At 37.1% G+C, this 23,951-nt stretch overlaps 1 protein-coding gene across 1 annotated transcript in view; it reads right to left on the bottom strand.

Moving 5' to 3' along the window:
• The window catches only part of LOC147176735 (glypican-6-like), an 80,335-nt gene that overhangs the window by 51,194 nt on the left and 5,190 nt on the right, over window positions 1–23,951 (bottom strand). Inside the window, exon 2 of the mRNA XM_086071991.1 lies at window positions 4,942–5,100. Within this exon, the coding sequence (XP_085928117.1) occupies window positions 4,942–5,100 (159 nt within the window). The remainder of the gene's footprint in view (window positions 1–4,941; window positions 5,101–23,951) is intronic.

The following is a 23,951-nucleotide window of genomic DNA, read 5'->3' as shown; positions in this document are numbered from 1 at the left end:
CAGTACGACACATTTGATGGCTCATAGGTAGCTGCAATTACAGATCAGTACTCGACTTAATTCACAATGACAATAATGTGGCTTCACGTATTACCTCCGAGCAATCTATTCATCATATCATTAATTAGAAGAGTAGGGCAATGAGAAGTAGAACTTGTTTTACTTTTATGATGGCATTTCAAGGTCTTAAACTCTCACAGGGATTCCTTCAAAAAGAAAGCGGACCCGATTATAGCCTGGAACCTCTCTGGGATCACAATTTTCGAGCCTAATTCCTGAAGGATGCGCTCATTTCATGTGGGACGACATGCACTTTTCTGTCAAAATGTCAGATCTATGTTTCCTTCCATTGTAGGGACATTGTCATGACAAATGTTTCATGGTGACTCCCTTTTATTTTGAAAGGAAGACATTCATCTTTTCAAGGCTTGGTTGTTCTTAAACAATAAATTGGGACATCATTGATGCAAATACTTAAAATACATGAACTATAATTTAGTAAAAAAAATAAAATTAAATAAACCAAACAGCGCATATCATCGAGCAAACTACAGCACATTGCCTCAATGAGACTAAATCTTCACTTATGTATGAAGTGTAACATTTTTTTAAATTAATTTATTCATTGTATAAATTATTGATACTTTCAGCCAATTACGCTATGCTCGAGGGATTATCTTAATTGCAAATCATTCCATGAATTTAAACAAAAAGTAGATCATATTTCATTAGAAATGTACAGCAATTCAAATCTAAAAACATTCTAATAGACTAATAAAATTAATATTCAGAATGACCTATCCAAATGTAAACAGATCATTTGTTTTATCTATTATCACAAAATGGGTCATTATAATTTAAGATCATATCTTCTCAGCTGAAGTAAGGAAAGTAGCATAATGAGGACCTTCGAGACTAATGTAACCATTTGATGTCAGCTAGAAGTTGTTGGCATTTGACTTGGTAAGTACTTTACTGAACATCAAGTATGAATAATAAATGTAAAGAGCAAAGAGATTGTGATATGCTAATTTCGGGGAAATTAAGAATCCGTTTTACCAATGATTTTAGACATGCTCACAAAAAACTGCAGAGGGCTTTTACAATCTCTTGCTTTCAAATTAGAATTAGCGTGAGTAGGTAACTCTTCTTAACCACGGTCTCGATTAAACACGACTGGCTTTGCTTTTTCACAGCTACCTGGTGAAATGGCAGCCTCGATGGGACTCGGGGCCAGGGACATCATCATCACTGTTTTTCTTTGAAGTTGAGCTCTAAAATGGCCATAAGCAGAAAATATGTTTGCGTTCGTAGGGCTAAATGGAAAATATCCATCTTATGAAGCAAGTGGGAAGAAAGTTTGCTTTATGAGATGCGATGGTAGCAATTGCTGAGACGATCATTCATGAGAATGAAATGTATTAATGGACAGAATAAACAAGAGTAAAATAGAGTGTGAATCCGGGCTAATTAACATACGCAAACAAGTTGCTTAATGCCACATAAGGATACGACTCTTTGAGGAAGATTCACCCGGAAAAGGGTGTTAGCATACGACTACTATAGCATACTACATTTAAGGGTCAAATTTTAAGAAAAGCATCATTGTTCATATAGTATACACTTGTAAAGCACAATGAAACATGTCAATTAATAATGGCGATCTTGCTAATTCTGTGACTTCAATGCCAGTGGTTGCCTCGCCTCTCCGGTTTCAGCACACTTTGGACAAACTGGGTTGGACGTGGGACAATGTGGGGGCATGGAAAAGGTAATTGTGACAGGCTGGATGGCAGATTTTTAAACTTTCAAAAAATGTCCATAACAGTCGTGGTGCAGATGAAAAACATACTGTAATCGGCCGAAATAAATCAGGGTCAATGCAACAAATCGCGACACTCCTTAATAGGACTTAACAAAACTTGAGAGATGGTCCACATTCCCAAAATGAAAACATTACGTTTTTTCCTCGGCATCTCAAGGTCGTTTTAAGAACTGTCAAGTTTTGTCACAGTTTTTACAACAATCTAGGATCTATGGTTAGCCAGGGTCATGCTGTGACCAACAGGACAGCTGACATGCACCGAACCCTATCTGTTCTTATTTCGTCCAGGAATGGACCGGCTATTCGGGATTCTTCAGAAATTCCAATGGCCACTATGCCCCAAATTGTAGCCATTTTGTTGCTGATTGTACAAGCAGAAAAGTGAGCATTTTATTTCTGAGCTGTGTGAGTGCACCGCGCAGTGTGTAGGTGAAAAACGGTCTATTTTAGTGCTGTTGACAAAATAACTAAAGTTATCAAACATTAAATGAGCTCCCTTGCACTATACCCAAGTTTGGGAGAATGAAATGAGGCCCGCCAGGTGAGCTTCATTCAAGTCTGCCAAGGCCAAAAACATACTTTAAAGCTGCCCGCTGACAACGTTTCATCTGGAGAAAGCCTTGAAAGAACGTGAAAAACATGTCAGACCTTGATCAGAATGTGAGAAATGTGAGGGACTCCATTACTCGGTGACAGGAAGGGAAATATTGTCTAAGACCGACATACATGGTAGGCTATGTGTATAATTGCAGTGTGCCTTTGAGCCAATGGGACTCAGCAACCTTCTTCTCCAGGGATACCATGATTGACCCAAGGTTTTTACACCCTCAGAAAACTTAGTTTGAAAATAAAAAATGGCTAAAATCCCACGCCACACCATGTCTCTGTTAATTGGTTGCTGCCGAAAAAAACGGTAGGATCGTGGCGTTAATGCAGCATGACGGACACCTTCCACTCTGTCTCATAGGGTAATAATGTATTTTATGGGATCCCACCAGGATATATTTACATTGCTCCAAAGTCTCTGGCAGTGATTTGGTGTATATAAAAATGGCTTCATCTGATGTTGAGATGTGAATAAAGATTTAATGTGAGCCAAGTTTGTGCTTAGTTGAGTCACTTTACTTTGGGACGTTTTAGGTCAATTACAGGAAACAAGTACAGTTGACATGACAAGTTTATTTTTATTTATCATCATCTATTTTCCATTTTATCCTGTTTAAGGTACCAGATAATGCCGTTCAAGACTGTTGTATCATTTAGTTTGATGAAGAATAAGCTATATTTTAGTACTGAAAAAGTAAATTTTAACTTAAAAAGTTTTTTTAAACCATGTGGTAAATGAAAAAATACGATCCAACGTGATAACGGGTCTCTTGTTTTTGCACAAATTCTTCACAAGCATAAACGAGGCCGTGGGTTTGGGGAGACCGCGGGTTAGCGAGCGCTGGGTGTTGCGGTTGAGTCCGATTTAGTTTAAATCGGGTGCGAAAAAGGGATTGTTGACGTGAATGAGGGCCACAGCAGCTCTCAACACTGAGCAGAGTCGCTCCAAGGGGGGCGCGATCAAAGAAGTCAGTCAACCAAAGCTACAGCTCAGCCCAGGCTTTAGTCAACCAGTCACACTCTAATCGAGCCAAAAGACAGAACGGCACTGGCCGCACGGAACCTGGTCAGAATGTGCCGGGATCGAAACAAACTAATACAGCTTGGTGTAACAATCCACTCAAACGTTAGGCAAAAACTTTTAAGTTGTTATTATAAATACTCAAAATTAAATATATTGTCAACATTTAAAACAATCATTCCGGTTGCATAATTGTGACAATTGCTATTGAAAAGAACACTTTTAAATATTCATTTGCTTGAGCCTATATATCACTTTCAATTTATTTTTTCAATTCTCCACTAAATCATGCGTGAAATGTTATTTTCACAGCCCCGTGCCATTTGCGAAACATTAAAGAAGCTCTGAAATCAAAGTGATTTATAAAAAAACGACAGCTTTGTCCAACGACAAACCTTTCAGTGCAGTATTTTGGTACTCACTTGAGGCACTTCTTTTTTTTTTTTGCAATGTTTTATCCAAGGCAAATTAATCTTCAACAGATGTGATGCTGCCGCTTACATGTCCATTATCCTTTTTCCTCCGCCTTTCTGTCTCCCTTCGTCTAAGATCGCATGCAGAAGACTCACTTGTGCTGTATATCAAAGTATTCCAGTTCAATGCCTTAAGACAATCACCGATATTGAATATTAGAATGCTTCGACAACAACTACGAATCCATTTTTTATTTTATTTTATTTTTACTGTATTAGCCGCACAAACACCAACATGGGGGAAAAAACAATGCTTTAATATGGTCACTATGGTAACACTTATGAATGATACCATACAAGGGATATTTTCAGTAGAACAGCTTAACTGGACCTTTTTATCGTTGTAGTCTATTATCGTATTTTGTTATTCAGAGTATCACAGTGCAAAAAAAAAAAAACATTTGACAATATTTTCACCCGTTTTCAATGTCTTGTACAAATCGTACCCCGCAGAATGGCTTTTATCACATGGGTTAAAAGTACTAAACAAAAGTTGATATTTACTGCACTTTCTTAATCCAACCAGTACAAATTATATTTTTTTATCTGAAACAGGCTCAGCCTAATTGTTCAATTATTCATGGATGTGAATTTTATTGAAAACTGATAGAAATAGAAACTTTTTTTTTTTTATTGTGCAGTTAAAATAAAGCTTCCATTATCTCACAGAAATATACAGTGCATAAAGTACTCATAAAGTCCTAATGGGGAGCAGTAAAGAGGAAAAAAAATAGATTCTAATAAATAGACCAGGCCAGCATATGTCACTAGGCCTAAAAAGGAACATGTCTAGTCTACCAATGTACCAGACATGAGAGAAAACATTGATGAAAGAGGGAGAAGCCTTAAAACCAAGCAGTCTGCCCATATCTTATTAACACTAGTCATCGTAATTATTTATCATTCCATCAAGTCTGACAGCACTCGCATGAATACATTTGCCAAGAGAGCCGGCAAGAGTAATCGAGTAATCGCGTATCTCATCTGTGGAACGGAAAGCGATGACACGAACTTACCGTCAAACTTTTTATGACTGGAAACGAACGTCACTCTCATGTTGCGACTGCTCTCCTCCACAAGCTTCTCAAACTCCATCTTGCTCTGCTGGTTGAGCTTGTCTTCCATGTCTGATGTGCAGCAGGTGTATCCCTGAGGACAGACGCGCAGGTGCTCACCTGAGAGATAAACACAAAAAAAGCATTGTTTTTACACTCACGCCGTCATTTTTTTCAAAGGCTGTGCTGCGTGTTTGATCAACCCCCCCCCACCCCCACCCTCCCCCCTCCCCCCTCCCCTCATTGCTGATGTATTAGACGAGGATTGTAACAAATTTCTACAGATGATTGATCTGCACACGCACATTCTCGGTGAAGAATGATAGCACGACCGATGAGGAGCAAATGAAAAGCAGTGCATTTATAATTTGTTGTGATGTGGGGTTATTTTATTATTTTGGTGTGACATAAATCGTTTTCAGAGCATGATCAATTAAAATCTCAGTCAGTAATTGCATATGGAATTATTCATGTGGGCGGTTGAGGTGCTTTTTGAGCAGGGCAACAAGCTCTTAACTACTTAGTGTGTAATTAAAATTTTGAGTCAAGTCACAGTTTGTAATATTAAAAAATATAAATACTATAAAGTAGTATGTGTAACTAATTCCACAGTCCAAAAAGGTTCCATCGTCTTAGATGAACATGTGCATGTGTGTGCGTGTGTGTGTGTGTGTGTGAAGGCTTTCCTAGTGCAACTGGCAAGCCCCTAATGCGAGAAACTGAAGCCTTTGAAAGAAGAAAGGGAACTAAGAATAATATTCCATGGTAATAATGAATTTAGCAGGCTACAGGTAGTGTGACTAAAATGTTCAGTTAATTCCAAATCAGGCAGAACAAAGTCATAATACAAAAAGAAAATCTGTAATATTGCCAGTTTGACTTTAACAATTGTTAAATTGCCCTCCACTATTTCACTATGTGTGTGTGTGTGTGTGTGTGTGTATATATATATATATATATATATATATATATATATATATATATATATATATATATATATATATATATATATATATATATATTCCACTAGATTGGAATTTGACAGGTCCAACTAACTACACAATACAAAAGCTGATGCTCTACGTGCATATAAAGAGAGCTATAGGTGAAGAAGCTGCACATGTGCATAGATAATAAAGCACAGCAGATGCTGCATATGTGCTGGAACGTGCCGGCACTCTGGAATGTGCTTAATCCGTAATCAGTCCTGAGAGAGACACCAATCGTCAATAATGAGCGCAGTATCACCACACCGCAAAAGTTAAACACAAATCCATTTTTACTCCACAGTAATGTAAACTCCTTACGGCCCTGGAGACCCGACTCGCGAAAGCAACAGATTTAGTCAAAACACAGCAGTTAAATTGGATATTTATTTTCATTTGGAGTCATATTTTCATTACATTACGTCTTGTAAATAACCACTATATTAATCAGAACGGCCATTTTACAGCCACGTGATAAGCGCAGATTAAAGTATACATGACGTGATTGATCAAGATGGTGTTCAGTTGACAGTTTTGATCGTTTTTAGACTTTTATTTTACAAGCATGATAAAAAATAAGTTACAATTAGCTTAAAATAAGCTCTCCCATCGCAGACAATGGGTCCCATTTCACAAAAATGTTCAACAAACACCGAGACTAACCCGGAACAGCGAGTTGACATATCCTGAGAGAGGAAGTACTTTCATCGCGACACTAAAAGACCACATCAATGGGGAAGCGCAGAGCGCGGCGCCGCCCTCTGCTTCCACGTTTTTTTTTTTTAACACTCTCAACCGAAAATCTTAATGCGATCATATGTTGAATTTGAACATGTGCAACACCGCAGCGGCTCCCCGTAGAGGAAGGCGGCGAGGGAGAACGTTGCTGCCCGGATCATGCGTAAATTTAAATGTAGTCCTTTTCAAATCGCAATAATATTACAGGGGAAACCTGTTGAATTGTAGCTCATTAATTCATTTCATTTAGGTGCAATCCTGCAGCGGAGAAGCGCACTTGATTTAAGATGAAATATAAAAACATTATTCAAACGGTTATAAAAAAAAAAAAAAAGTGCAGCGCAACACAAAATATATGCCCGTAATGTTGCTGATTAAGTTGTGTATGATGTAGATGATGGACTGTGATGTGAAACGGTACCGTTCAAAAAGATAACGCTCCAGAAATAGCCAGCAAATCTGCGCGGTCTGATAACAATCTCGCGACGAATATTTAAATCCCTGCGCAATAAAGCGGCACCTTCATCAATAGGGTCATTGTCAAAAGGACGTGCCATGGACTTTACGCTAAAGGCGTATTTACGCAAAAATTCGGAATTTATGAATGAGGAAATGAAATGTCGTGTGTGGTTGAAAGGAGGCGGGGACAGAGAAAACCTCGAGGTTCATTGTGAAAAACCAGCCAGCGACCAGCTTTGACTCATGGACGATGTTGCTACGATAACTGACTGAGCTTAAATGAAACAGGCTAGAGTAATCTCTCTTCCTCTGATTTCAGTTACCTCCCTTTCTGAAACGGAAGACGCAGAGTTTCCCACATTTCAGGGTTTCTTGACCCAGGGGTTCTTACTAAACCTGTTTTGTGAAATACACCCCATTTCTGGTACGAAGTGTTGGAACGTCAAGACAGAGCATGCCCGGACCGAAAGCAACAAGTGAATGGTTTCATTCTTTTTTTTCCTTTTTTTTTTTAAAGAGAGGAATGGTTTCATTCTTAATATATTAAAACATTTTGAAAGTTTAGTTCTGGAAAAATTCTAAATAAATAAATTAATCAATTAATATTTTTTAAGCAAAGATTAAAATAGTTACAGTTACATTTGCAGATATAGAATAAAAAAAAATTATGTTAAATTATATTAAAAAATATTAGTGTGAGTCTTATGATTGCAGTGTTAAATGAAGAGATTACAGTATTTTAAATAGAAACCGATATGGCAATAGAGGTAATGGCAAAATTGTTGAGCATTTGGTGCAAAAAAAGAAATAAAAAATCTTTGTTGAAATCTCGATGTGCTTTTGGCTCACGAGCCTCTATGTTCTGTTCTACTTGACTGTGCCGCACCAAAGATGGAATTTGAAACCAAGCTGTCAATACAAGCAAGATCACAGTTGAGTATCCGAGTTGAAGACTCCTCTTTGAGGTAGAAGATGAAGGCCTCTCTTTTTTCATGTCAGCACAATGACCAGCTCTCGCTGTGCATGGACAGTTTTTTTTTTTTTTCATTTTGAAATGTGGAACCTTCCTCAAAGGAAGCGCCTCAAAGTCGTGTGTTTCTATTTTTATGGAAAACACATTCAATTTTGATAATACTGACTGAGGATTATATGTTTTTTTATTTGTAAGATCAATCAAAACACCACCAATAAAATCAATGAAGGGATGGTGTCACAAAACAGAAAGAAATGTGTTCCATTAAATTAAAGCCATGAGTTAATTTTCATACTCTAGTGCCATTATACATTTTAATAATTTAAATTACTCCCTATAATTTGGTGTTATTACAGCTTTGTCTGTATTTATTGTTTATTGAATGTTTCATGATTATTTGTTGACAAGGACGTCTCTGCCTATCATAAAAACGCACATGTAACGTATACATAAATTTGTGTAAGATTGCTCCGACTAATTCGAAGCAGAAGTGTTGCACACGCCATCGCCCGCCCGCAGACAGGAAATTGGTTTGCAGAGGAAGCGAGCATACTTCCATTTGATGAGCTATTGTCATGCTTCGTCACGATTGCGTTAACTATTCCGAAGCTATCAAACGTGATGTGACTGCGGCCCGATCCGCGTTCCTCCTCTTGCAGAGTTTTTTTGACTTCCCACATGAAATAGGTGGCTTGCTCAGAGACAAACAAAGACGACCATGTTCTTGTGTTTGAATATAATTAATTATAATATACCTCCACCAGAGAGGGATCATTTGTCTCCTGGAAAATTGTGCCAACAGCAGAAAGTTTTGTGTTGTATTTCCTGGGTTCGAGAGCAGGGTTATTATGGTTTTGGAATTTTCATTTTAATTAGTTGTTATTTCATTTTGAGTTTTGTTTTTTAAATTTAGTTCGTTTTAATTAGTTTTCATGGCGGTTCTGTTACTTTTTATTAGTTTTAGTTAATTAAAAAATGCCTAATTTTAGTTTAGTTTCAGTATTAGTTTTCTTTCTTTTTCTAAGTGTATTACTTGTGTGCAATATTTAATAAACACTATGGTAAAATGAACAAAGTAACGCATTTCTTACCTAGCATTGCATATCGGATGAGTTAAATGAAAAAGCAGGCGAGCCGAGCCAAGCCAAAAGTCAAGCACGCAAAATTGTTGCCTGGGAGCGACGTCGTCTGAAGGTGCGTTCTTTCTTTTATTTTTATTTTTTATTTATTTTTTTATAAAAATGAAGGTGCGTTCTATTGTCTGTTGCTCGATGACATCACTTTCAAACATCGTTATTCCGGTTAATATCAAAATAAATGTACTTAAAATTACATTTAAAATCATCCCTCAATGTTCATGTATTAAATTAATTACCAAAGACTAAAACGAAAGACATTTTCGCTGTAATTATAGTTAGTTTTAGTTATGAACATAAAATGTAGTTTCAGTTAGTTTTCGTTTTTTTAAAAGCATTTTATTTTTTTTATTTTTTTGCTACGAAATTGTTTTTTAAATTTTAGTTGTTAACTAAAATAACCTTGTTCTCGAGAAGTCCCTCATCCAAGTCCCCTGGATTAAAATGTACTACCAAAATACATTCAGCACATTAAAGCATAGTTTTACTTGACACTGTTAGAGTGATATTAATTTGGCAATACGTTTATTATTATGAGTAGTTGGCAATGGTGTAGAACTGCATTACACATGAGTTAATAGTTTGTAATATTTTGGTTGCAGAGAGTGAACTGAGTTATTATGTCGTGGTGGTGGATATAATTTATTTTTTTAACGATGTCATCAGTGTAAGTCATGTAAGTTCACGGATGGCATTCCTTTGAAGAATTCACCCGTCAAGTAAAATTCTGGCTGATTGGTCAAGAGCAGTGCGGAAACATTACTTGACGTCTACAGGTGAAGAGGCGACGTCCCAGAATGCATCAGCGGCAACTGTCAAAACGGTTTGCTAAATCTTGACTGTGACCACATTTCTCACTGTGCACTTCCGTTCACCCAAAGTGGCTCTACGTGTTTGATTTACGCTGATTTGACGCATTTAATGTGTTCTGTCAGTTATGTATTGGGTTGTTTTAGACAAAAACAAACAAGCAAGTGGGAGGGTGTACAGTTGTATTCAGGCGAGCGAGCAGTAAGCCTTCACTTGAGCGACAACGCTGACAGAAGTGTCAATGTACAATAGAAGAAAATGTTCATGTTAAATCAGGACTGCCGCTTCTGTCTCACTGCCAGGCGACAGATTTATCTTAAGATGACGGTGCCACCTACATTAAAAATGTGTTACATTCTTTACGAGATGATGAGTCATGTGCTTATTAAGCTATTTTTGTTTTGCTTATTTGATTGCAACACCGTTCTAATCTCATGAGGTGGTACTATTTTGTCAGAACTACTACATTTATTATACACTCTTATTTATTATACACTGTAGCTACACCCTGGTCAATCATCCACGCTTCATACTGATGTTTTGGGTGTTTTATTCTTCCACACAGTTTCAGACACGCCATCATTGAACACCACGCCACACCGTAAAAACTAAAACAAATAAAATGAAAATGAGATCAATAATTGTCATAAAGTACAAAATGTAATAAATATACATGCCGTTACATGCAAATATACAATTCAATGCAAAATATTTAGCAATGATAGCAATACTGTCAGTATTAAACCACGCATGGAATTAAATCTTTTTTATAAAATCTTATGTAGTGTAAACCTGATGTTTACAGTAGATACAGCGTGTGCTGATGTGTCTATAGCGAAGTTTGAGCTGGCTAGCTTAAATACAGTATTATAAACAAAATAACCTTTGCTAAACAAATTAGCATTTCAAACTACGACCGTTTAGTACAACACTTTTCAAACGTAAAAATGATTTACCGTGTGCGCCCTTGACCAGTTGTGGAATGTTTTTAATGCAACTTTATTTCTTGTTGTCGATCGCGTTGCTCTCGCTCGTCTCTACTCCCGCTATGTCGTCTCTACTTCCGTACTGAGCAGCGCGCACGCTACGCACATCCGCCAAGCGAAACAAAATCCGGGTTAGGGGGCAGTCTAAATAAAGTAAATAAATTTGCGAATTTTATCTAATAACATTTTTCAAATTAATGCAAACATTTACATACACTCTTAATCAAGTAAATGCAAATTATTATTAATAGTCTAATAGTAATAAACTTTTTCATCCAAATGACTCAAATTTACCGTAATCTAAAATGGCTGTACCGTAAGGAAGCGTTCTTTTATCTTTGCTTGTTAGCTAGCTGTGCTGGAATAACTTGGCATTGTAAATCATGCAGGTAAGTCGCTGACTCCCATCGTTCAACTCAATTATATATTTATAAAGCACTTTAAAACAAGCAGATGCAATGAAAACAGCAAAGGCCCCAGAACTGAACCCTGTGGAACACCATTAGTTCCGTTATACATGTGAATTCATATTGCACATATTCGCCCGGCCATTTTTTTTTTTTTACACAACATAGATAGTATGAAGTGATTATAATAATAAAGAAATCACACGATGTACCATCACAACAGTCACAGACCAAGCAATGTAGCATGAACACCAGCAGCCAAGCGGGACATATCAACACAAACCGAACACCTGAGACACTCACCGAACCCCCGAACCCAGGTTAAGAACCAACATATTAGTCTATTCCCATGTTGAATTTATCAGTAATTTCTTTTAAGAAATGGTATACAAAAATGAAAAAAAATCCTAGGATCAAATTGAATTGTAACTTTTCAGATTAGCCAAATTAAAGTAATTTCTTCAGGTAAGACCAATGGAAAATGAAATGACTAAGGCGGAAGGAATCATTACTCAGGAGTCGAGAAAAAGCTCCCAATTTTAAGATTATAATTTTTTTTAATCTGCAGTAGGTCTTGAACCAGAAACTGCAAGTCTTTTACAGACTGAGCTACTGCTGCCCTTACTATAATCAGAAACCGTTTAAAAGGTATGCTGCTGTGGAAAAAATATTAAAAACAATAACAGAAAGTGTCTTTTATTCACAGACAGTGTGATTAACTCCCACAAGGATTCATTAGTCTACCTGGCCAAAGGGCAACAAGCATATGTTCCCCGCCATCTGGTACATCCCTTGACCACCCCTTTCTGCATTAATAAGGGCAACATTTTTTTGCATGCCAATAATTGGAACCGATCCCGAGGTCAAGATTTAACAATGATCAAGTACGTATTGTTCTACGATAGTTGTGTCTAAACACTTTCATATAAATGTAGCGTTAAGGGAAACAACAGCATAAATAAAATTATGAAAATACAGTACGGTAAGTGACAAACCTACGGTGGCCCTGAAGTGCGATTTGCTTTTCTGTTTTGTCATTTGCATCACGTCATGTGACGGGAAAAAGTGTGCAAATGTATGGAAACTTTAACCCATGCACATACACATTTTGGAGACAAGGAAATTTAGCAACACAGTTGGTGAGGTGGCAAATTGGTGCCAGATTGTATAATAAACAGACTAGCACCTCTCCAACAACTAATGTTGCTGCGATTTTACATTTGCACGCAATCATCGCGCCTGCTTCGAAAGCCCAAGCACTTACAGATGAGCTCCTGTTGCCCAAAACAAAACAATTGAGGATAGCACGTTGGCATGGCCCTCGACAACCATTTCAGTTTATCACATCCCCCCCTGTGGAAAATTAATTGCCCACCCTGGTCTAGTAGAAGTGGTAACTAGCTGTTTTACTGACGCTAATGAGGCGTGCAATGTCTAATGTTGCCGGTATTGACTCATTTACGAATGGCCAGTTTTTTACAAAAAAAATGTTTTTGGCATGAGATGCAACTCATTTTCTTGCATTACAGAAATGTTATCATGTGGAGTTACAGTACTGTGATGACTGGAGTAAATAGTCCTGTTCAAAGTGGATTCTGAGGCCCGTCATCCATTAAAAGATTGACACTGCTGTCTGTGAAATTTGTGACTCTCAGTTGCAATTGGCTTGTCTCACGTTTGAGATATGACTGCACTGGCTTTTGGCTCCTGGCCCATAATGGGGTCTTACCTGGAGTGACCTTGGCTGGAAGACAGAATTCATTTGCGACTTCTTTTTTTTTTTTTATATCTTAACTGATGTGACAAATACGATGGTGTATTAGGGCCACATATATATATATATATATATATATATATATATATATATATATATATATATATATATATATACATATACATATATATATATATACATATATATATATATACATATATATATATATATATATATATATATATATGTATATATATACATATATATATAAATTTTCCAGAGTGGGGGTAATATTCAGAGAAAAAACTCACAAATTTGCCATTTTATAAAATCTCAAATTTGCTACTTCATAAAGTGGGAAATTAGCGATTGTATAAAGTGGGAAATTTGCGAGAAAAAAAACTCTCAGAAATTTACCACAAATACACGTAGGATTCGTTGGTGGCTAATGGAACACTGTTTATAAAATGAAAAGGCAGGATGGAGACACGTTCATTCTTAATTTAAACTTTACTCGTCATACACGGCAGCTAGAGCGACAACACTTCCCGATCTCCTATCAGCTGACTAACACTAACCAATCAGAAGCTAGCATACTTTAGGTAAATCATGAACCATTTTCATTGAATGCTTACTTTGAATGGATACACAAATGTGTATGATGAATAATAGAGGTCAAAACTAAGTGCAATCCCTACATAGAGAGAAGCGACCACTAGCTCAGTTTAGCAAATTGTGCGACCTCCAGATTTTGATAGCAAAGCAACAGGATTCAAGTTGAGTGATTTGTGAGTGGTCACACAAATGTTACTGTAATCTGATGGTTAGTTTTTTTTAATGTTCATGCTTAAACTGTACATCAAGATCAAAGCTAAGATCATAAAATACAATATCCATCCATCCATTTTCTGTCTCGCTTACCCTAATAAGGCACTAAAGAATGGGTCTCCCCAGAAGCTCATTGCACTTAGTTTGATTCCAATTTGATTGTTGACAGTTATCCTCTGTTAGATATATCAAATAATAAAGATTGGGTTTTTACAAGCAAGTGTGCACATATGCTTTATGCGCCATTATTACTTGTCAACAGAAATGCAAGAACTGGAAGGAAACCCAATTACGGCACTAAATCACATCTGTCTGCATGTTGAAGTGGGAAAAATGCATCAAGCGTGATTGATCTCGGTGCTGCTTTGCCACCATCTGGATCTCCTCTCCATCACCCACATCACCCGCTTTCAACTGAATCCACTGGGGCTTGAGACCCTAATTGAATGTGTCCAAATAAGATGACACAGATAACTCCCACAATTGCTCCAGCCATATGCTACCACACTCGGAGGGTGCTGAAGGAATTTTTTATTTTTTTTTTACTTTCAAATCACTTCCAGGGCCGAATCCCTGACGAAAATGATCTGAGGTTCACGGTTCTAATGCAAGCATATATCTATCACCATCATTGCTTTTAGTAAAAAAAAAAAAAAAAGGAAGTATGGCAACACGGACTGTTATCAGCTCGATGTATTTGTGCAACAACAAAAAAAACTGTTTGCTTCCACTTTCACGTAATCATCTATCGACTGCCTTCATGTTATTACCATGTTTTCCTAACCAACTCATTTTCCAGTGCATACCTTTGGACAATTTCCCCAAAGATCAGAAATGCTCAAGCATTTCATTTTGTGTGCTGATCGAATTGCATCAGTCAGGCTCCGTAGTGAAAAGCATGGCCTATGAGACATTATTACTCGTTGGAGTAATAAAAAGGCAAACTGTGTGCTGAACAATTTCAATTGCAACTGTAAGCAACGTTAAATGACGTCCAGGATCCAGTATTACGACATTCTTCCAGGAGATTGCTTGTATTGTATTACAAGCCGCTATCTAGCTATGGAATGAAATGAAAATAAACTTATGACTAAATGTTATACAAACATCATTGTCCAACACAATAAAAACTATCCGAAAACATGGAAATGAAAATTACAGGATATCATATTAGGTTTTAATAATGAACACAGAAAGGCAGTGTAGAGATTGCGGGTCCTATTTCCGGGTTCCTGAGTTTTCTTGCTTTTGGTATTTTGCTTGACTAGCACAGATCGAATAGGATTTTTTTGTGCCATTGTGGGACGGAACGCAGCCGACTCCCGGCCAATCGAAGCGGCTTCCGTCATTCCCGTTAAAATCAGGACGGTCGGAGCGCACACATGCTTGACAGAAGCAGAAATTGAGTCGCTGGGTCCCGAGAGATGATGTAGTCGGCCAGCGGCCGCACATGTAGGACCCCAGCATAAATAATAATATTAGGGCTGGGTATCGCTTCAAATTTCAATTCAAAAGAGTTCAGTTCAATCGGATATTGATTAATTGTGGGACATCAACTCTTCTTAAATTTCAAGGATCTTTTTTTGATTTTTTTTTACGGCCACAAACATTAAATTCCAAATTAAATTTTGCAGAGGCAGTAACTGGTAAAATGATTTATGAAAATAACACTTGTTATAATCACTTAAGTCTTACACAAACATTGACATCAACATGGATGAGATGAAAATGTTTTAATAATTCTAATTCGATCATTGTAAACATAAATTAAAAAGATTCAGTAAATTAAAGAAAAACAGTAAGATACAAACAAATGGCCTTTAAAATTATATTTCCTTGTTAATTTATGGGGGGGGGGGGTATTAAAATAATTGATTCATGGTTTTATGAATTGATATCCCGCTGGAAAAGGAAAATTGATTCAATATCGATTATTAGATTTTTTTTAAACCCAGCCCTCGTTAACATAAGTGTTAATATATTCATATGATGACATAATGCCTATTTTCAACCAAAAAAAAAAGGAGAGCAATGATGACGATATGTCAAATCGGTACAATTACCGAATGAACAATACTGAGCTCTTAAGAAAAAAAATAAAAAATAAATAAAAATAAAAATAATGCCTATTTTCATATACTGACTCCATTTTAATTTGACTGCAGTTTTTCTTAATGTTTCAGCAATTCGCCTGAATTGCTTTACATTATCTTGGCAAAAGAGGACAACACATACCGCGAGGTTAAAGACTCACACGCTGGTGCTCGGCTAAAGTCTAAACATAACAGCTGGTGGTCTGAAGAGCCTGAGGTAGAGCCCCAGGGTGGGAGATGACCGGCCCACTCATTTACCAGCTCAAACAGGAGGCAGGAAACAGCAGGATTCTGGGAGAATCAAACCCTGGCTTCAATTCAAATTCTAGCAAGCCATAAAAGGAAAGAGACAAAGGATGTGCCATCACAAAGTAAAACCTTTCATTAGCTACTAAAACTTTCCGTACACTTTTCACCAGGACTTGACTTCATGAATCTTTTGACAGGATATATGCGCAACCTTTCAGAACTTAATACAACACTTCTGTTTTCATACATGACTCACATTTTTTCCACTTGAAACACAAATTCAAGAGGTAAGAAATATTTTGCTTTTACAAAGATTGTCAGATAAATATTCAGTAAAACATTGTGCTTGGTTTTCAGTGTGCTGCATTATACATTGTTAAGTGTTGTATCTTAGTATATTGGAGCCTGATCTGGAATACACACGCTTTAAAACAGATCCGTGTCTTAGTAGCAAGTCTCCAACATGTCAATAAAATACATATATCAGGAAGTATAGCTGTTAGCTATTATTAGCTCCCTATTAGCGGCTGCTCATCCCACCCAATACTGTATCCTGCTGGACCAGTAGTGACTACTGATTTCTTGACCATGACTACAGAGCTTGGGGAGGCTGCAAGTCCCCACAAAGACAGCATATGGATAGAAAACAGGGAGAGATCACAAGGGTTCGAGAATACACATCGACCTCTAATGTATTTAGGAGCGATCATATCCTTTCGGGAATTTTCTGCAAGGCCTGTTATTAAATGTTTTAATTAAAGCAAGAGCAATTTGACCCGAGGTTAAGATCAACTCTCGACCTTTTTGCATCAACATAAAAATAACTCCAATTAGACTTGGGATGATCTCAATTAGTCAGCTCACCTAAGGGTACCAGCGGGATCACACCAGACTAGGTCATGAACTCAAATAATTGCCATACATTTTTTTTAAATTAATGCTGGAGAAACGAGCAGTTTGTAACAAGGATTTGCATGTCACTTTCTGTTCTATAATTTGTTAGTAAATACTGACACATGTAATGCTGTTGTTAAAAGTTTTCATCCTGTCCCGTTCCAATCCTGTGATTAAAAGTAAAGTTGACTCCCATTCCACGAAAATCCAGTGATAGAGTTTTGTTAAATCTGAATTTAAAAATGTGAAAATTATATTGTACATCATCATCATCATCATTTCGACTTTACGTCCGTGCCTTGTCCTTATCACCTTTTTATCTCGTTAATTTCCCACAGTAATCACGCCATTTTAAAGTTAATTAAAGTTGTGTTGTTACCTTCAGCAACGGACGTCCATCGAGCAGGTCGGCTTGCCATTGGGCACTAGGGGTGGGAATCTTTTTTGATTGACAATGATTTTTGCTTCAATCGATAGATGTGCAAGGAATCGTAATGATCTAGTCGTCTGACTCGCTAATGCTAATTAGCGCGCTACTCGCGGCACTTTTATCACTCAAAAGAACGGCTCCACGCTGGAAAAAAAAAACTTTTATTGAAATAACTTCATCGTGATTTTTTCCTTCTACTCTCTAATGTCGCTACAACTTAACAGTGTATCAGACCGCGTGGAAACACACTGCCCCTCAGTGGCCAATTTGGGTACAACATGAACAGCGCTCCAAATAAGGGCACACACAGACAAAGGCAAGACAGTATAAAATAATTTAAATAAAATCGATTCTGAATCGAACTAAATGAGAATCGCGATTCTTATGAGAATCTATTTTTTTGGCACACCCCTATTAGGCACGTCACATTTCTGTGTTTAATTTTGAATTAGCTCCACTCTGCCGTACGTCAGGAATGAATGTCCGTGCGAAAATACGAAATATTGGAATATATATACGAAATACTCTTCCGGGTTGCGCAAATATGTTTTGTTTTTTTTAATTACTGTACAAAGTATGTTGATGTAAATATCGACTTTAAAGTGGAAATCCAACTTAAATTAAAATTCGGATTACAGTACATCTCCACCGTAGGAAGGTAACTCGAGGACTCCCTGTAATCCAGCTCCTTGTCAGCTCCCGTGAACTTTTTATCCCGTCCTGTTCCAATCCTGCGATTAAAGGCAAAATTGACTCCCATTCCGTGGAAATGCAGTGATAGTTTTGTCAAATCTAAATTAAAAATGTAGTATCATCAAGTGCGTTTATTTATTTATTTATTTTTGGACATCTGCAAGATCTAATGCAGGAATGTTTAACTGTCTTGTCCATGAAACGGATGGACACGCACGTCATTGCAAATTCAGCAGAACACCGTTCCATTCCATGGTGACTGACTGGCTGTTGGTTTGGAGTTTGCTGACAGCGCCTGATGTTTCCATGACACTTTTAATACACCTTGTTTGTTTGTGCCAAATGCTTGTTTACTTCCAAATCACTGAGGAGGGTGTCTAATTTGGCATGTTAAGTCAGCCATGGGCACTGACAAACAAAAATAAAAAGTCCCCTGTGTCAAAGGTATTTGCATCTCTGACACCTTTGCTGAGCCCTTGAGATTTCCCAACAGCACACTGCATCATATCACTATCAGTCTTAAGTCAAGCTTGGAGTCTATTCACAGATCCTCCAGAGGTATAAAGTCTCTGTGGGTGCTGAGACAGACCCTAAACAAGCATCCACAGAGTAGAAAGACGGGAGGGGTCAATATCTCACCTACTCTCGTAAAATAATCAGGAATAGGCACTATTTACGAAAATATTACCTGGCAAAAAAAAAAAAAAAAAAGTGCTCGGAGTTAACACCGTCAACTCCCACTCCTCTCCCGTCAATCAGCGGCAGAGAAATCCCACGGGAAAGCACTTTCCCCACCGCCAACAAATATCAGTGAAATGTATCCCTGCAGCCGTATTGCTTTCCAAAATGCATTTGTTACACATACCAAGTTGATTGTGTGGAACATTTTAAAGAGTTGCGTATAAAAGGAGTCTCATAGCCATGGCTTCGTGTTGTGTGGATTCTGGAGTGCTGTTTATATATGCTGGTGTCTTTTATTTATTTTTTTTACAGAGCAAATGTTTTCCTATTATGATTTATGTATGCTTGCTTTAATCACATCACGGTAATCCCCAACCATGAGATGTTTCCCGCAACATATTGCGTATTTTCGAGTTACTCAGGAGGCTTCACAGGGTAGAAAGGCTGAAATCCTCATCCACTACTGCTTTAGCAGCAGTTGATTGAAAGCATTGCAAAGTGCTGTAGTGTAGCAGGCCATATGTTATACGGAGATTTTCACACTACTAAGGAAAAAAAAAAAAAGTAGCTTGCAGAAATCATGCAGACCTTACGTATTACAGTCAGTCAATTCAACAATTCAACATATCGAACAAGGCAGAAATAAAAACAATCCACATGACTCCTCCAACAGCCTGTGTGCCAAACTCATTGTCGGCCGTGAGAGACAATTGTATTCTAAGCTGCAAACAGCTGTCTAATCAATGAGCGACCTAACAGGATTCAGGTAGCTGAGTTGCATTATGCCAAATAATTTGCATACGTTGTTTCTCAAAAGCAACACTTAAAGTGGAAGTCAACCTTAAACATTTCTTGACAATAATAGGTTAAATGTGACCTCGATATTCTAAACATGACATTCTGATTAATTCATTCACTGTCATTGACTGCTATACTCATCAAAAATGCATTTTAACTATTTATATTTGCTTAGCATTTCTTTTCCATTTTTGTTAAGAGTATGAAAACCTAGATTTTTTTTTTTCATTTAGAACAGATATAAAATTTGTGATTAACCGTTAACTAGTGAAGTCATGCGATTAATTACGATTGCAAATTTTAATCGCCTGATGCCCCTAATATATATATAATAAAAAGATTATTTAAAAAAATATATATATATATATAAAAAAATATATATAATCTTTTTTTTAAAGAAAAGATTATTAAAAATTAGGGGCGTCGGGCGATAATTTTTTTTAATCGTAATTAATTGCATGACTTCACTTAACTCACGATTAATCACAAATTTTTATATCTGTTCTAATACAAAAAAAATGTATAGGTTTTCATAGTCTTGTTAACAAAAGTGGGAAAAAAATGTTAAACTAATAGAAAGAATTTTTGACGTCTATAGCAGTCGATGGCAGAGAATGAGTCAATATTACATTTGTGGAATATGAGTTATGAAGCAAAATCCAGACGTTTTTATCCAACTCAGGGGGCGGCCATTTTGCCACATGCTGTCGACTGAAGATGACATCAATGTTGCTCAGGGCTCAAGCAACGACCAATCGCAGCTCACTGGTTTTCTGAAGCTGAGCTGTGATTGGTTGTTACCTGACACTTGAGCAACATTGATGTCATCTTCAGTTGACAGCAAATAGCAAAATGGCCGCCCCATGAGATGGCTAAAAATGGCTGGATTTCGCTGCTTAACTCGCAATGTCATGTTTAGACTAGTGAGGTCACATATAACATATTATTGTCAAGAATTTTTGGGGAGTTGACTTCTCCTGTAAGCATAATTAATATAATGTATATATTTGTTCACTAAGGCTGTCATATGATTAATGGGTATGTTTTCTGTTTTCTGTGAACAAGATTGTCTTTCTTTAATGACAGCAAGAAGAGTGAATGAAGTGCAATTGGAAAAGTGCTTGGAGGACGATCGGGTGACTTATAAAAGCAGTTTGCAAGTGAAGCCCATTTCCATTCCAACTCATTTATGTACCACACGGACACGCTCTCTAACCTTGGGAAAAAGTAAACAAACACAAAAATAGTCCAGCAATGGGAAGCAAAACCAAAATAAAAGAAGAAGACCCAGGAAATGAAAGCGCCTCACACTGACACACACATGCAACAAACGCACATGCGCGCACGCGAACGATCCCCACATCTCATTAATGGTTCTCTCTGAAGATGTACAGTGGAAAAATACTTATTTCCAACTGTCAAGATCATCGTAAGCTTTGAAAAAAAAATTACTTGCAGGATTTTTATACAAAATTTGCTAAGCTACAGTTTTATAGTGGTATTTGTTGAAAGTCTCAGTCACTTAAGACGTCATTAAAGATAAAATGACTCAATTTTGAGTTGTAAATATGAGCAGTACGTGATTGTAGACACAGTGGAAACTCAGTGTTTGAACGTTTCGACACTCGTACAATTCGGACTTCAACCAAAAAAAAATCGCAGTAAAAAACGCCTCGGGAGTTTGAACTCATTCTCGGAGTTCGAACGCCCAACCAAAGCAAGCTAAGCCGAACGTACCTTGAAAACGGGTAGCCGAGTGAAGCCGAATGCTCACGTTGCGCTAGTTGAGACGATGCACTGCTCATTTCCAGTCAGATCGTGAATACCCCCGGAGGTGCTCCAAACTCGAGATTTTGATTTTTCCACGACAATTTTCTTCGCCATGGGCCCAAAGAAAAACAACAGTGCCAGTGGAAGCAAAGAAAAACGTACAGTGCTACGAACTACAGTGGAATTAGAAAGGAGATAATTGCGCAGTTGTAACTACCGTAGCTACTTCTGTAAATACTGGCACGAGGACCCCCCTTAGCTGTTCAACAACGTGCCTGACGTTAAACAGCGCACGCAAGGACCGCTTAGTAGTCGAACAATATGCCCAATGTAAAATACGCAAACTCAGCACTAAACTAAAGCGAGCATTAACATTTATCAACCACTGATGCCATCACACCACAACAAAAAAGGTAAGGTATTTTTTATTGTTTAAATACTGTACTGTACTGTAAATGTCAAAAAAAAATAGAAATTAAATTAGGAATTTTCTGTTTTTGGAGCTTGGGAACGGATTAATTGCATTTACATTATTTCCTATGGGAAAAAAAAATTCTGAGGTTGAACAATTCGGACTTTGAACACTTCGCAGGAACGAATTATGTTCAAATTCCGCGGTACCACTGTAATTTCTAAAAACGTGCAAAAACTAAGCAGTACTCGATTGTGACTTTTAACAATTTTAACAATTTAGTTGTCCTGATTATTTTGGGCACCGTGAAGAAAACGCATCTTCGTAACTGAGCACGAAGCGACCCAATGCCTTTTCTCCTTGTTTGGACGGCAATACAGATTTGTCACATTTACAACAAAAAGCCTCGGCGTTACTTTTACTGGGAAGGAGATGACAAGCAAAAGGAGCAAGAAAAAGCAATCGGGTTCATCCAATTTTAAAGGCACGGCAGGATCTCGGGGAGCTCGGGATCCTCTGCCGCTTCGAGGTGTGCTTCAGGCTTCTTCAAGGTTCTCCATGTTTTATTGACTAGAGCCTGTTACGTCGCTAAAAATGTGTTTTTCACTCTGACATCGCTCTGCCGCCGTCTCTGCAATTGGACGCGCGTCTGACAATGCGGTGACAAAACAACCACCGGGGTTATAAAAACTTTGGGGATTTTTCATTGTAGTCAGTTTCACTACTTGGCAGTTTGACTTTTGTTTTTAAATTCAGTTAGTTTAAAAAAATAAAATAATGCTTTGTTTTAATTTAGTTATTATTTTAAGTCTGGTGAGTGCAAGATACAAAAAACTAAGTATTGCATAATAAATTAAACTACAATTCTCAAATGACTTTCTTTCTTTTGTATGGACATTAAACAAAACCAAAATAAATACACGTCAAAAGAACTCCGAAAGCTCATGTGTGATGTTGACAAAGATAAAATCAAAATACATTTTCTCTTGTAATTAACTCATTCACTGTCATTGACGGCTATAGACGTCAAAAATTCATTTGAACTTTTTCTATTAGTTAAACTTTTTTTTTTCTACTTTTGTTAAAAAGAGTATTTTTTTATTGTTCATTTAGAACATATATAAAATTTGTGATTAATTGAGAGTTAACTAGTAAAGTCATGCGATTAATTACGATGAAAATTTTTAATCGCCTGACGCCCCGAATTTTTTATTATCTTTAAGTCGCGTCAGGCGATTACAATTTTTAATTGTCATTAATCGCATGACTTCACTAGTTAACTCACGATTAATCACACATTTTATATCTGTTCTAAATGTACAATAAAAAAATGTCCAGGTTTTCATACTCTTGTTAACAATAGTGGGGAAAAAATGTTAAACTAATAGAAATAGTTCAAATGATTTTTTGACGTCTATAGCCGTCAATGGCAGTGAATGAGTTCATGTTAGTTTTAGTTAATTTTGCACACAGTAAATTCTGTATAGTAAATTTGACTCTATTAAGAGTGGAACCAAATAGACTCAGTTTTAAAGTAATATTTACATTTGGGAAGAGTAAAATAAAGAATTGAAAACAATTAAAGTCACTCAATGGTTGAGGAACAAACTCACGATCTTCATATTGGGAGACAAACTACCGCCTGAGCTATGCCCCTCCTACTGTGTACGTATATATCCAAGAGGAGACCAAAAACATCTGGCCTTTTGGAGTTACGAAGATTCCAGCTGACACGAGCGATATACTAATACACAGCAGGAGCTGCGTGGCTCAGGGAGTAGATTTTTTCTTTTCAATTCTTTATTTTACTCTCTTCCAAATGAAAATATCACTCTAAAACTGAGTATATTTGATCCCATTCTAAATAGAGTCAAACTTATTATACAGAATTTACTGTGTAGCTTCAAAAATGTT

This window comes from Leptonotus elevatus, chromosome 3 (genome assembly GCF_054856555.1).
Source record: "Leptonotus elevatus isolate MCC_2025b chromosome 3, RoL_Lele_1.0, whole genome shotgun sequence".
Lineage (NCBI taxonomy): Eukaryota > Metazoa > Chordata > Actinopteri > Syngnathiformes > Syngnathidae > Leptonotus > Leptonotus elevatus.
The sequence above is the reverse complement of the archived record's forward strand: the minus strand, read 5'-3'. Positions and strand labels throughout refer to the sequence as shown.